The following is a 15,814-nucleotide window of genomic DNA, read 5'->3' on the forward strand; positions in this document are numbered from 1 at the left end:
GCTATGACTCACGTTTGGTTGCAATAGGATTTGAACTGTTCATATGAGACCAAATTTACAAGTTTACCTTGTTTGACCTCAAATGACCTTTGACCTCAGTATATGACCTTGAACCCCACCCAAAAAAAGTATCCAGAGTTTTTAACCATGACCCACCTATCCTGAAAATCTGTAGTCAATCCGCCCATCCATGCCCGAGATACAGCATCCGGACGGACGGAAGCACGGAAGCTCGGACATTGCAAAAACAGTATGCCTCGCGGTGGAGGCATAAAAATACATGGAAGACATGACCTGAATCTGCTACACAGTGGTTTGAATATCAAATGTAGCTACCCGAATGGGTGACTCCACATGAAATCTACCCCCGTGTGAAAGATTTAGTCTTCCACAGGGGTGTATGGATTTCAAATGGAATATCTCATTGGGCTATTCCATTTAAAATCCACACTACCCCTGTGGAAGATTTTGCTTAAGTTTTCCACAGAGGGAGTATAAGTTTTAAAATAGAATAGGCAATTGGGTAACTTCCATTTGAAATACTCCAGTTGGGGGATATGGGTTTCAAAATGGTTAACTCTGACTAATTCCATTAATTTTGAAAAACATACTCTCCCTGTTGAAGATATTTCCAAAATCTTCCACAGGGGGTGTATGGATTTAACATGGAATAGCACATTGCTTACCTTTAGGGATAGGTGGATATGGTGGGTTGCAATCATACAGCTGAGCTTGACCATTGAATGGAAACTTGAACGGCTCTGCACGATTGGCTAAATGCTGATCGCCTTCCTCATCACTATAAAATAAAGAGAAACAAGAACTGACCTTAAAAAGATAATGCCATGGATGAAGATCATATTCCCAGAGAAACAAGAACTGTCTTTAAAAAGGACAACATAGTGGATGAAGATCATGTTCCTCATCACTATAAAACAAGAGCACAAATTACTTACTAACGGATACTCTTCGGGATTTTACCATAAAGGATAATTACATTAATTTGAGATATCAGTAATGGCAAATGATGCAGAAATAACTAACTTATAAATGTAACACTGCTGGAAGGTACAAATTCAAAAGTGACACAATGTCACTCTTACCAAGTAATAAACTGCTCAAATAAAGAAAGTCCGCAGTCATGTAACCTGTCCTACACCAAAACCTGATCTTGTTATGACAATTTAATTGATAAGGTTGTGTGCATAATCTTGTTAGCTCCAATTTGATACCAAATTTGCTACCAAACACTCTAAATTCAGAGAGGTTGATACCAGTATATGAAATTTGGTGCATTTTCAAAAGTTGCAAATTAAAAACGGACCACACGGACCTGTAGAGGTGAATAGCAGAGCGCGACCATTGACATAGCCCGAAAAAACCGCTAGGTCATATCGATCGCATCGTCCCCTAGTATTCATCAGTAAGGCACTGTAGCAATCCATGCGTTTTAAATTAACAATTGAATAAAGCGCGCACTTGGGATAGTCGACAGGGACCCATTCGAGGGCAAGCACGCTTGACCAAATTACCATGCAAAGCATAGTGTTGATTTGCAACTTTTAAAAATGCACCAAATGCCATAAACTGGCATCAATCTTTGTCACTTTTGAGTGTTTGGTAGCAAATTTGGTATCAAATTGGAGCTAACAAGATTCTGTATACGACGGTTTCAATTAAATTGATATAACATGATCAGGTTTTGCTGTAGGACAGGTTACATGACTGCGGACTTTCTTTATTTAAGCAGTTTACATGTATATGCTGTTATTAACCTATAATTTAATCATGCACTTGGCAAAAATGTCTGCTTAATTAAGTTGAAATGTTAGCAGGCCCATTGTGATCAAATCTATGTTAACGGAAAAGTTCACCATCAAACACACTGTTTCCTTACCTCATTGGCCGATGCGTAGACACTAAATACTCTGGTTTGCCATTCTTGTAGAGGACGCGACCTTTGGCCTGCACCCATAACCACTTCCATTTTTTGGTCATCAATCTGAAGTAGATGAAGCCAGTCTCACCTTTTCGTATCACTGTAAAAACCAAACAAAGTAGAAGTTTTTTATTTATAAATAAAATAAATGGTGAAATTTATACAGCACCTTTCACATGTATCAAAGCTCTCTACATTTATTCCGCTCTTATAAGAATATGTCAGCTGCCATACAATGCCTAAGGCATGCTCATTCCTTTGGGCGGCGCTTAATGGACAATATTAATAACAGCTCCCCATTTTCACCCCTGGGTAGAGAGAAGCAAGTGAGGTGAGCACCTTGCCCATTTTTTTTATTTTCAATTCTAATGTATAAGACACAGTTGGGTGGGAGCAATTTTTTTGTACTCATCAGTGGGGCAAAAATTTTTTTCTCACTAGTGAGCAAATTAACAAAAAAAACCCAACTCCCATGCCCTCTGCCAATCAAATGGTTCACACATAATCTCAAAATAATACATCTGCATAAACAAACACAAATATAAATCACATAAATATTCAATGCATCTTCAAATGTATAGGAGGGTGGCATTGGGGGAAAAGTGAATTTCGGTGGAGGAGGGGGGAAAAATCAACAAAAAGTCGAAATTTTCACAATTTCTTACCCTTCCGAGAATCCATTACAAAATGATGCTTCACCTCATTATAGCAAATGACGCTCCCATTACTTTGTAAAGGCTCCTTTTGTTTTATTGTTGAGAATAGACTGGCTAAACATGGGTCAAGAAATAAATGTATTTTGCAAGATCTACATGTGCTCTGTTCATTGAGGTACTTTTTGTCACTACCGACCCTGCCCACCCCCCCCAACTCAACACAAAAGTTGGTAACCATGTGTGACGTGTGTTACCAAATCTTTCAAAGACCCCCTTTGCAATGATTTTTAATCAAATTTACTCCCCCCTACCTTTTCCGTGCAAAATCAAGGACAAAATTTGGCCAAAGACAACCCCTTTTTGGTGGTTTTCAATGACTAGAATTTCAAACACCCCTTTTCAATGACACTAAAGATTGCATAAAATTACCGGATTTTCCCAAGTACCCCCTTTATCCAAATTTTGCGGACAGTGCGAATTAGATACCCCCTACTTTGCGGTCCTCGCTACTGGCAAAAAATTACCCCTTTTCCACGATATTTTGTAACACGCATGGTTGGGTTACCAACTTTTGTGTTGAGTTGGGGGCCGGGCTATTGACCCATGTTGCAAGTGCAGTAGATAGCAAATCAGTACAGAAAATTGAAACTGAAGAAATGCATCAAGGGAAGTATAAGATATCTTCTTTGAGGGAGGATCCGCTATCGTTTCCTTCAACTCTCATTGATACTTATTAAATAATCTTCCTCCAGGGAATCACCCCTCTTGGAAGTAAAAAAACAAGTCATCCATAACTCCCAAATGATATAAAAATCATAATATTATATAATCCAATCAAATGAATCAATCCTAAATCTGCAGAATTCTGTATTAAAGAAAACATCAAAAGCAACAAACAAAATCAAAACAGCCACTGGGGAATGTGGAATACAAAGCCCCAACAGACACAAGTCATCAGCTATTATAACGTTCAACTTCAAGGTCAGTCAAGCCATCTTACAGATTCCTCATCTAGCATTAAATTAGAAAAAAATCCAAAAGAAAAAACCCAAAAGCAAACAAAAAAACAAATGAACAAGATCCTGAAAGTGTTATGATTATGTGAGCACTGAGCACATCAGTGTGCATGTATAGCATGCTCAATCTCCACAGTGGCTGTGCTCTTGCACAATCACCCAGAGACTTTCCATTGGCTTCAGAAGATTTTTAACACGGGGGGGGCTTAACCAAACAAAGTTTTTATGGTGACCAATCCTGGGGTGGCTGGCCGAGGGGGGGATTTCTTCCCTCAGTGTCATGAAATTTTGCACAAAAATAGGTCAAAAGACCCATTTTCCCGGTATCTAGTCACATTTTGTTTTCACTTCATCTGGAATTATTGAGGGAGTCCCCACACCTAAATTATTGAGGGGGGGTGAGCCCCCAAGCCCCCTCCCCTGGTTCCTAAGCATATGCTTTCTATAGTCAACAAAAAGTTGGGAGTTGAGTTGGATGCACCTATCAAAGTGTCATATGGAAGGCCTGGGTTTTATCTCTGGGGTGGTTGTGGAGCTTTGGATCCTCGCACCTGTCATAAGGAAGACCTGGTTCTATCTCTGGTGGCTGTGGAGCTTTTTTATTCTTCTAATTCCTCCACTTTTTCCACCTGGGTGAGTGAAGCCCACTACTTCCCCTCCCCATCTTCTAACTTAATTGATCTTATCACCAGTAAATATGTCAAAATTATCACAGGCTGGGTGCCTCCCCTTCAGCAGGTTCAGTGGTGGCACCAGGGGGCATGGGGAAAATTCCCCAATCAGAACTCTTGCCTCCCCCAGCAAAATCCAAAATTTGGTTGATTTTGCCCCCCGAAATTCACTAACCCCTCCCCCAATTCCCCCACCGAAAAAAAATTCATGGCGCCAAGCAAGTTGGGTAGGAAACACACAGATGTCACCTAAAGATCTGATTTCTCAGTTCTGAGACAACATGTTTGTAGGGAAAACCCCTTGACTTGCTCAAAAGCCTAATTTGTCACAGAAAGCAGTATATGAAATTATTCCATAATGAAAAAACAAAGATAACAAAGTAAAATCCAATCTCAGTCCTGTCAAAGCATTCACCTTCCACATAATACATGATGACAACCTTAAAGCTGATGTTAATCTCAAAATCCATTGACACAAATTCACTGACTACATGATGCTTGCAAATAGGGTGACACTGAGGAGCTATACAGGGTACTTACACTTTCTGAGCAAAACAAATTCCATGACTTTTCCATGACTGTAATTGAACTTTAGAATTCCATGACTTTCTCTGGTATAATGCACCAACCATTTTTATACAATATTGTACTACCAGTACTGCGTGAGTATAGTCCCACCCGCTTTTGGGTGAACATTTTTCAAAATTGGGGTGGGACTATACTCAATTTCAAAAAAAAAACTTTTTTATTTTTTCGGTTTAGTAGTGTCCCTGGACCTAGACCTAAATGCTAGGATCATTCATGGTTGACCTAAAAAAAAAAAATTTCAAGATGTTTTGTATTTTAAATATGAAAATTGATAATTTGTATTCATGTCAGAGTCTATTAATGATTTCAAAATGCATTGAATTTGAATGCATTTTGAAATCCTTAGTAGAGCATGACATGAATACAAAGTATCAATTTTCATATTAAAAATACAAAACGTCTTCCTAAATTTTTATTTTTTATTTTTTTTAGGTCAACCATGAATGATCCTAGCATTTAGGTCTAGGTCCTGGGACACTCCAAAGCCGAAAAAATAAATAACTAAAGAGATTTTCGGAATTCCATGACTTTCCAGGCCTGGAAAATGAAAAAGTAAAATTCCATGACTTTCCCGGTTTTCCATGACCCTTACGAACCCTGCTACATAGTTCAGTTTGGTTAATTGGCAATGTACATGCTCCATTTTATACTACAGTTCTAGGCCAGGCCCCTTTGAACTTGCTGATGTACGTGCCATGTTTTTTCGTATGAAAAGAATTGGGTTGTGCGATGCTACGCAGCATGTTTCATGAAAGCAGTTCCAATTAGCCAATCAGAAGTCTGTATTTATCGTATACATGCAGGGTTAACTTTCAAACACCCTTTATACACTCATCATCATCATCATTGTCAGTCAGTCCATAGATAGAACTTTTCTGTCTTTCATGAGTTGATGGATCTCTGGTGGCTACAGGCCAATATCACTCTTTATGGTGTCAGGGTACCAGTGGCAGGGCCAGGAATTACATGGGGGGGGGGGCAAAATCAACCAATTTTGCATAAAATTACCGCAAAAAGTGGAAATTTTCATAATTTTGGATGGTTTTTTTGGGGGGGGGGCAAAGGGGTGCAAAGGGGGAGGGGGGCAAGAGTTCTGACGGGGAATTTGCCCCCATGGAGGGGTCCAGAAAATCAGTTGGGACAGACAGACAGGTAAATTGTTCACGCACTATATCAGCAAAAAAGTGTGAAGGAACTTTGAGAAAGGGTTCTGCAGAAACTTTTTGATTCAAAGAGTTTGTCCCTGATAACCAGTGGTCATAATAATAGTTTAAAAGAGAAATTTCCAAAAATCAGTTGCTCGCGCTATGCGATCGCTAAGTCCATGAGGGCCACAAACTGCGCGGGATACCCTGTGGTGTAACCAGCCTTTTGCAATTGAGAGGGCAGCACTGGGGCAACAAGGTACAAACACAATGTCACATGACAAAATCAGGATGTTTGCCATAGATACATCACACATGTATAAATTACCAGCTTATTTGGGGACCAGAGGGAGGGGAGAATGATAGTAATACCAAAATTGCTGCAAATACACACCCAAAACGCAGACCTGTGCACCTTATTTTCAGGAAGAAACTCCCTCCCTGGGATTGAGAGCTCTGACTATAAGTTTCAGACTTTGTTCAGCATAACCTTAAAGCCGCAGAAACATGTGTATCACTCATCAATTGTCGGCAACATTTATAAGTCCTAATCCTTCCAGTGTGATCTTTATCTCCGGTTTTGACAAGTTTCTGCGACATTTTACACATAACAATCTGTCAGACGGCGGTGACTTGGGACAAGTTGCGATTAAGCGAGATTGTGCGGTAAGGTTATAATCAAAAGTCTTTAACAAATGACCACATTTAGTGTAAGAATTTTAATTTGGCACATGTGGCCATTGGTGACTATGAGTATGTAAAGTTTGATTTTATTAAATAATTTATTCTTTTTATGTAATTCCTAGAGCGGGGGCCCGAGCAGAGATATGTCAAGTCATTCCTCAATAGTCAATGACAGCTAGATAGTAAAAGATTATTAATGCTCTGCGTGCTAGCCATGCGCTTCAACGGAAAAAGTTGAAGTTTTGAAATATTTTCTCAAAATATCAAGAGCTATCTTAAGAACTACTGAACCAATACTAGGCTTGTTTGTACTCATTTTAATGCATTTTTCATGCTGATTCCAAATATGGTCATGACAATTTACATTTCTGAAATTTTTTAATTAAAATTTTTTTTTTTTAAACATGTCGTCTGCAGTCGACACCCGCGTGAAGAGAGTTAAAAGGAAGTTACTACTAAATATCCAGATTGCTATCAGGTATGAAATGTTTACAAAACATGCTAAGGTACGAGATCCAAAACCGACCTCACTCCAGTGGGCACTTATTTTTGCCACTAATATATCTGAAAATCAGGGCCTTCTTCTTGGAAAGCCTTTGAATGTTGTAACCCTGTATAAAGAAAGCTTAAATGAATAAATTAATTAATTAATAAATACTTGCAATCCTAATGCCTATTAAGCTTTAAAAAAGATTTGTATTACCCTTTTCGCCCAACCCTAAAACCTTTGTATTGAAGATATACATTTTTCCCCCAAAAGACTTAAAATGTATATCTTCAATACAAAAGGTAAAATTTTTCAGATGGTCGGCTTTTCCTCCCATAAATGTGTCAAAAAATTGTATTATATGCCCAAATTTGACCTCACAGATGGATTCATCAAGTCTTTGCCAATCTAAATATGTATACTTTTATATACTTTAGACCAACAATTTGGAAGTTACTAGGCGCAAAAGTTTCATAATTCCAGAGTCAAGACCACCCTTAAACACTCCCGATTAGGTTAAATACAGTCCCCCTTCCCCAGGCTTTGTCACCTTCTGAATTGACAAGGAACTACACTCCAATGAATCCAATGCATTACTCACACTATCCAATACACTAGCATCCACAACATGCTCATCTATCAGGGCACAATTCATTGACCCCAATACATTTGTACATTCATTGAATGACCTTTGAAAATTTGGGTACAAAAACTCATACTCTATGCCATTGGGATGAGGCCATTGTGGTTCATGGTAATATAGCATCATCTCCCATAGCACGGTTCAATGACCTCCATCCAACAATCATAGTGCAAAAGTTGACCTCATGTTGTGGAATATGAGTATTTGTACCTACTCTATGCAACGGTCATTCTATACGTGTACAAACGTATTGGGGTTAAAGGACTTTGCACTAACAGATTGTGATGTGCAAGATCCCGGTGTCATTAAATTAATGCCCTGTACTCTAGCCATAGGCTTCAACATAAAAAGTCCAAGTTTTAACTAGATATTTTTTCAAAATATTAAAAGCTATCTCAAGAACCTCTGAACCAATACTGGGCTTGTTTGTACTAATTTTTATACATTTTACAAACTAAATCCAAATATGGTCATTAAAATGCACAATTCTAAAATTTGAGCATTTTTATAGAAAAACTTGAAACTTGTCATCTGCCGTTGATATGACGGCCGCGTGGAGGGGGTTAACCACAAGTTGATGTCATCATCAAAATCTTATGCCACATGGGTAACAGGTAGATAGACCTGGAGGCAATGTTGCCAGATTTATTTTAAAAAAACACCTAAAATTTCATACTTCCTTACTCATATTTTGTTGGCAGAATGCAATACTATGGGGGGGGCATTTCTCCAATATTTTTCTTGCCCCCTCAGTAAAACCCCAAATTACGAAACTTTCCACTTTTTGCAGCAACTTTACACAAAATTGGTTGATATTGCCCCCCCCCCCAAATAAAACAACTCGCCCTTAATGTCCCCCCAAAAAAAAAAAAAGAAAATCCTGGTATCGCCACTACCTAAAGCTGCACCAGTTGCAAACCCCCAAAAAAACGATTTCATCAACCAAAAATAACACTTCAGGCATTGAGAGCTGGTACATCCCTGGACTTCTTTTATTTGAGGAAGTAAGATGATACATTACATAGCAGCATTAAGCATGTAAAATTTGTGCGAGTTGATCCTCTCTCTGGTCCCGGGGGCTCTCATGTTTAAAGTCGTTAGTGTGCATGTGAGCACCCTCTAAAAACAACCCTTAACAAGAAAGATGTTGGATTGTGAATATCAAACACATCTGTGACAACTCCTATCATAACACTAAATGCCTTAATCGTTAGGCTACCCATACCATGCTCCCACGGTGGGAACCACAGTGTAGTCCACAGGTTCCATACCTTGTCGGGTTTTGTTTTGGGCCTCGGTATTTTTCCTCCTCGGAAAAATACCTCAGCCCAAAACAAAACCCTCCGATTTCACACAATGACCTCAAAATAGATGGTGCGCAGTTATTATTGTTTAATCGTGACCCACCAGTTCATGACCAGTTGAGTCTCCTGAACCTCATCGTGACCCACCAGTTCATGACCAGTTGGAAATCTCTGCCGTAGTCTTTCTATTTAGACCCACTACACAAACATCAACTCACATCCTTAGTAGGACCTAACACTAGGTTCACAACATGCTCATCTATCAGCGGCACAGTTCTTTAACCCCAATACATTTGTACATTTATTGAATGACCTTTGAAAATTTAGGTACAAAAACACAAACTCTGCAACTTGAGGTCAAATTCTGCACTATGATTGTTTAATTGAGGTTATTGAACTATGCCATTAGGATGGGCTATTGTGGCCCATAGTGTAACTGTATTCCTTCAACACAGATCTCAAAATAAATGTTAGGTCATAGATGATGAAGAAACAAGTTAGATGCTATCTACGACCCAGATGACACCTTGATTTTGCAAGATCCTACACCAGATGGCTCCAAATCTCAAAAGTTATCATACCACCAACAGTGTGTGCGAGCTGGGATGACACCTCATACTGTAAGCTCCCTGTGATCCACGGTGACATGGCCTGGGGCCAACGCCATCAATGAGCCTGATCTCCGTAAGTCTGCTTCGGAAACTTCTAATCCTGCTATCATTCATATGGGACATCCCTAAGGTGACAGATCTACTGTGCTGCCAAATACTTGTATAAAGATAAAGTTTATTATTTGACAAATGTTGAATTCTGTGTCCTTTTCCGTCCTGTTTGTCAAATACTACATAGCATAAAGACCAAAGTTTACTGTTTTATTACAAATGTCAATTTTTTTCCACTGCTGTTGTCAAATACCAATAGAGAGAACCAAAGTCTATTGTTTGATAAATTCTATAGGTTAAAGACCACTAATTATGTATTACACGGGTTTCAATGGGAAAATGCCTAATTTCGGGTGGAATTTTCTCATATTCAGAACTCTCACAGTTCAATGCCACTAATATCAGGTGAAACTATATGATTTAGATGCCAAATGATCAAAAATTCAACATAGGTTGACCTGAGACTTTTCTTGTTTTAACGCACTGAACCGTAAACACCTTAAAATGACAGTGCGCCCTCGAAGCAGATAGTTACAATATGATAGGGCGAATGTTTACTAAAAACCGAAACCGTGCGTATGAATTTTGGTACTATTACAACAAAAATGTCATATAATGAGAGAAAATGTACCATTTTGAAGCATCAAACTCTAAAAAGTACTTTGTTGGCTATATAACTTGATCAATTTCAGCGATTTTAATGCAGTCTTTTTGAATGCCATGAAAACAAATAGTTCCTCGTTGTATTTCAATGTATCGCCCAGGCCTATTAGTGGTCTTTAACCTATATAAGCACAAAAGTGCTCCAATCTCGGGTAAAATGCCATGAATGTAAACATTGACATTTGCAATACATGTTTTAACAAGAAAATTTCTGGAAAACAGCATGAAGAGTAAAATATCAATGGTTTTCGGACACCCTGTATGATGACTGCTTCGCTGTTTTTGCTTCAACCTAGGACTATATCTGGAGATTCGTATCTGCAGCATGTCCTAGCACGATCAGATCAGATTAAGATTGATTTAGGGTTAGTGTTCCGATTTAGGCTTGCTAATTAGTGTTAGAATTGTTGATTAGGGTCAGGTTCGCATTAGGAATAGGGTGTTTTATAGGGCTAGGCTCGTGGATAGGGATAGAGATACGGCTAGGTCCGAGGATTAGATATGGGTTTAAAATAGAGTTATAGATCAAGTTAGGGTTTCGGCTTGAGTTAGGATAGAGTGAGGCCATACATGATGCTGTAGAGGCCCATAGACAACGTGTACACAAAGACTAGGTTTTATTTTACACGCGACTATAGGCCTTGCATGCGCTTTAAAGCTTAAGCAAAATGCCTAGCCTAGGCCTATACTGTATTTACACGTATAGGCCTATGTACGATATTTAGGGCAAGGAAATCACCAACAAAATGTGCATGTGGTTCTTATTAACAAAGTGGCATATCTATATGATCATCAACATTGATTTTTCATCATCATTAAGCTTTCTATATGTATACGAGGCAAGCGAAGGTTGTTGAATTTAGAAGCCCTGAAATCACAGAAACCAGCCGTAAACCCAATACTAATGCCACAAGTCCCCCCCCTCAACCCGTTACTACCTCAACGGGTTCTAAAAACATACCTTAGTAGTCGAAGAAGATGCACGTTTTCTTGCCAGGGCAAATACAGTTAAATATTGAGAAATGTAAGCAAAAAATAGCTAGAAAAGTCTCCATGACGAATATCAGATCCATAGAATTCGTGTTTCTATAGGTTAAAGACCACTAATTATGTATTACACGGGTTTCAATGGGAAAATGCCTAATTTCGGGTGGAATTTTCTCATATTCAGAACTCTCACAGTTCAATGCCACTAATATCAGGTGAAACTATATGATTTAGATGCCAAATGATCAAAAATTCAACATAGGTTGACCTGAGACTTTTCTTTTTAACGCACTGAACCGTAAACACCTTAAAATGACAGTGCGCCCTCGAAGCAGATAGTTACAATATGATAGGGCTTAATGTTTACTAAAAACCGAAACCGTATGTGTATGAATTTTGGTACTATTACAACAAAAATGTCATATAATGAGAGAAAATGTACCATTTTGAAGCATCAAACTCTAAAAAGTACTTTGTTGGCTATATAACTTGATCAATTTCAGCGATTTTAATGCAGTCTTTTCGAATGCCATGAAAACAAATAGTTCCTCGTCAGTATTTCAATGTATCGCCCAGGCCTATTAGTGGTCTTTAACCTTTACTGTTCCTTTTGCCATTGGTATAGCAATGACTTCTTCAGAGGGGGGGAGGCAACTATCAAGGAGGGCAAAATGTGACGAAATTTGTCCAAAATGAGCTAAAGAGCACATAAAAGGCCTAACATCGTATGTTCTACAGTTGTGTTCTACCTCCATAAGGCGACGAAAAAAGAAAACCCTGTTCTACAGGCTCGACCGACCCAGATTTTGAACAAATTGGGAAAAAAATTTTCCGTACAAATGAATACCGATCCAAATTCCGACAATTTCAGGAACAGATTTGGTGATTTTTTTTTTGGGTCATTTCAAAAAACAAAAAAAAAAAGCCAGACCGACCGACCCTACTTGAAAGATCCATCCGCCCGTAGAACAGGTTTTCTTTTTTTCGTCGCCTAACTGTCATTTTTCCCCAGTTTCAATAAACCAGATCTTGGGTCTCTATGCTGCTTCCCGGGAATGGCCAACACAACATTCCCAACACAAAGAAAGGATTTGGGAATTGATTCCTTTGGCTCAACTACAAATACCTTGAGAGCACATAGAAAACAAATGTTACTGCCAAGTATCACTGCCCATGATGAGAGCTTTACAAATGGTGGGGGATGGTTGAGGGGTTTGAGGGGTTTGAGAGACATGTGACTCAGATTCTCTGGGTCAAATACCTTGAAAAGGCACAGATCGCAAATTTAAGAATTAAGGAAATAGAAGGTTTTGGAGCCAAGTTCTGCCACCTATATGAGGTAATGAGGTTGAGTGGGACCCAGGTGGGGGAGGGGGAGTGGGAAATACCCAGATACTCTGGTTCAAATCCAGGCAGAGGCTGAAAAGTTACTCTTCCTTAGCTAACTTGATGGAAATAATAATTCACATCAAACAAATCAGCAACAAATTTGATCAGAACAGAAATGTGTTTCACTAGCATATGTTTTGGCTCATTCTGGGCATGACCTTGTTCAAAATATAGAATTTCTAATTACGATTTCACCCCTTTCAGGCCACTTATTTAACCCTAACCCAACCCATGGTTTTTTTTTTCTTGCTATCGGAAGGGGAAAAAAAAGGAGAGAAGATGAACAAGGAAGTCACTTGGTATCCCGCGATTCGAACCTCGGACCCTTCGCATGGCACACAGATGATCACCGACCTGTAGCCACGTGGTTGTCCTGGCCCGACCCGTGAAATGCATACATGCGAAGTGGTTTTCACAGTGAGCTTTAGTGAGTTTCAGCCGGGTTAGGGTTAATAATCCTGAAAGTAAAACACCTGAAATCTGTATGTACAATTCCAGGCGAATACTTCCCCAAAGCTGCAAAACTACAGCTCAAAGTGCATGCTTTACATCATCCACCGCCTGCATCATATACAACCTCGCACACTTTAAAGACTACAACAAGAAACAATATATAACAAAAAACAATATATCACTATCACAGCATCCCTTAATCTGACATATGGAAATCTCTAATTGACCAAAAGTGGATGTCATCAATGACCTGGCAACCCTTGCCAATTGAACTTTTCCTGTTTCTTCTAGCTGCCCCTGCCTGCCATGTAGCCTGTGGCAGTCCAATGAATTCCACACAATCTTGGTATGAGTAAGACCAAGCTGGCAACAGGTACGCATTATTTGCTACAGAATTGTAAACTTGTTAACTATCACTATGAAATTTTTATACTGAAAATCACACTGAAAATGATGGGAGTTTACACTGAAAATCATCAGAACAAAAGAAAATGTTAGACTGAAATTGTTTTCAGTGGTATTTCAGTGTATTTTTCAGTGGTATATCAAGTGGCTATTGTCTGCTATAATGAGCAATGATCCAGAGCACTAATTTCCATAACAATAGAACAGGCTAGCTCATTTCAGTGTGATTAAATCCATTTCAGTGGGATTAAATCAATTTCAGTGGGATTAATGACTGGCCAATGATTTTCAGAGGTGTTTCAGTCCATTTTTCAGTGTGGTCAGACAATGGTTATTTGCATACTGAATAACAAAAGAACTATTTCAGTGTTATTTTCAGTGGTGCTGTTCATTGTATTACATTTTCAGTGTTCATTACAGATATCAGTGTGATTTTCAGTGTAATTTCATAGTGTATGTACTTGCTGAAAATCTTTTGTAGCACTCTAAAACAACCCCCAGGATTAGCGATACAGAGACTCCATATGAGATGAGCTAAGGCCAGTGATCACTAAAAGTCTAGTGATTAGGGGGATAGATAGGGTGCAAACCCTCTGATTGCTAAGGCAATAAAAACAAATTAGTTTGATCTTTCGATCGACTATCGATGCTTGGTCGATCATTATTATTTATGAAATCAATTAACTGACCATTATTAATTGTGATAACATATATGTCTTTGCCTGTATTGATATTGAAAAGTATAAATTTAGCATTAATTCTAATTAATTAGTTGTTAGATCATTAATACCAAGCATCGAAGCAGCATCGACGGCCAATCCAAAGATCAAACAAATTTGTTCTACTGCTCCTTACACCTGACAATGGAGCAAGTCCTCTGATCACCGATGTTCAGTAACCAGATTCACCGACTTCTTTAGCAGACCTTGGAAAGTACAGTGGTAGGTCATGGTAAGATTTTGTAAAATTTTATATAGAGTTAGGTTAACATTGCTCAGTAAGCTTACTGATGTTGATACCCCTGGTACACTTGGCTCAGTGCAATGTTAAAAACTTTTTATATTATGTCCATTTCCTTATCTCAATTTCATTGTTAACGCCGACTCTGGGTCTGATTGTATCATCGTATCACAATATTTGAATAACCTGACAGAATTCCTCAAAGACACACATGTATAGCCATGGTTTATTACACTACTTTTCTTCTTATTACTCTGTGTGCTAGTCATAGCTTCAAAAAAGTTTTGAGATCACATTTTCTCAAAATATCAAAGAACCATCTTAAGAACCACTGAACCAATACTAGACTTGTTTGTACTCATTTTAATGCATTTTTCATACTGATTCCAAATATGGTCATGAAAATTTACAATTCTAGAATTTTTAAATTTTTTAAATTTTTTGGAACTTGTCGTTTGCAGTCGACACCCACGTGGAGAGAGTTAAATATGTCAAGCTGTCAATAGCACAATTAAGGTTAAGCTTCATCTTAAAACACCGGCACCTTTTCGAAATTCTCTGCACCCATGTTTGAACTTTGCAAAAACACATTGCACCCTTTACAATCCACTGAATTGACATTATTGACAAGGCTTTCCTAAAATTGAAGCCAAATGTATGAATAAATCCTCAAGAATAATTTGATTTCCTCTAACATTGCACCTGAAAACAATGAGTGTTGTATGCCACTATCTGACCTCAAACAATCCAACCTGCCTGAACAAAGTTCATGAACCCCAATATGCTTGTACACTCGTAAGAGGACCTCTAAAAGTATTGGGTACTAAAACTCATACCCCTCAACTTAAAGTCAATTTTTGAGTGCTAATTGTTGAATGGAGGTCATCAAACTGAGCCTCTGGATATGAGACCATAATTATTTTACAAGCCAAAAGGGTCTCATTCCTATTTCCACAGTTCAATAAACTCCTCCATTCACTGATCAAAGCCCAAAGTTGACCTCAAGATGTTTGGGTATGAGTTTTTGTACCCAACTCCTTCAAAGGTCATTCTATGGGTGCACAAACTTATTAGAGTTCAGGAACTTTGTCTCTGCAGATGCACATGTGTGAAATCGTAGTGACCCATTATGACTATTATGTTTGAATGCTCCAATGCTATT

General features: G+C 38.5%; 2 protein-coding genes across 2 annotated transcripts in view; both read right to left on the bottom strand.

Moving 5' to 3' along the window:
* LOC140141182 (uncharacterized) overlaps positions 1-15,814 on the bottom strand; it is a 574,562-nt gene that overhangs the window by 7,753 nt on the left and 550,995 nt on the right. The window lies entirely within an intron of this gene.
* Positions 1-15,814, bottom strand: part of LOC140141608 (uncharacterized) — a 38,466-nt gene that overhangs the window by 5,863 nt on the left and 16,789 nt on the right. The window contains exons 5-6 of the mRNA XM_072163520.1: positions 1,898-2,039; positions 687-799 (exon numbers count right to left, since the gene is read on the bottom strand). Of these exons, the coding sequence (XP_072019621.1) occupies positions 687-799; positions 1,898-2,039 (255 nt within the window). The remainder of the gene's footprint in view (positions 1-686; positions 800-1,897; positions 2,040-15,814) is intronic.

Source organism: Amphiura filiformis, chromosome 19 (assembly GCF_039555335.1).
Source record: "Amphiura filiformis chromosome 19, Afil_fr2py, whole genome shotgun sequence".
Lineage (NCBI taxonomy): Eukaryota > Metazoa > Echinodermata > Ophiuroidea > Amphilepidida > Amphiuridae > Amphiura > Amphiura filiformis.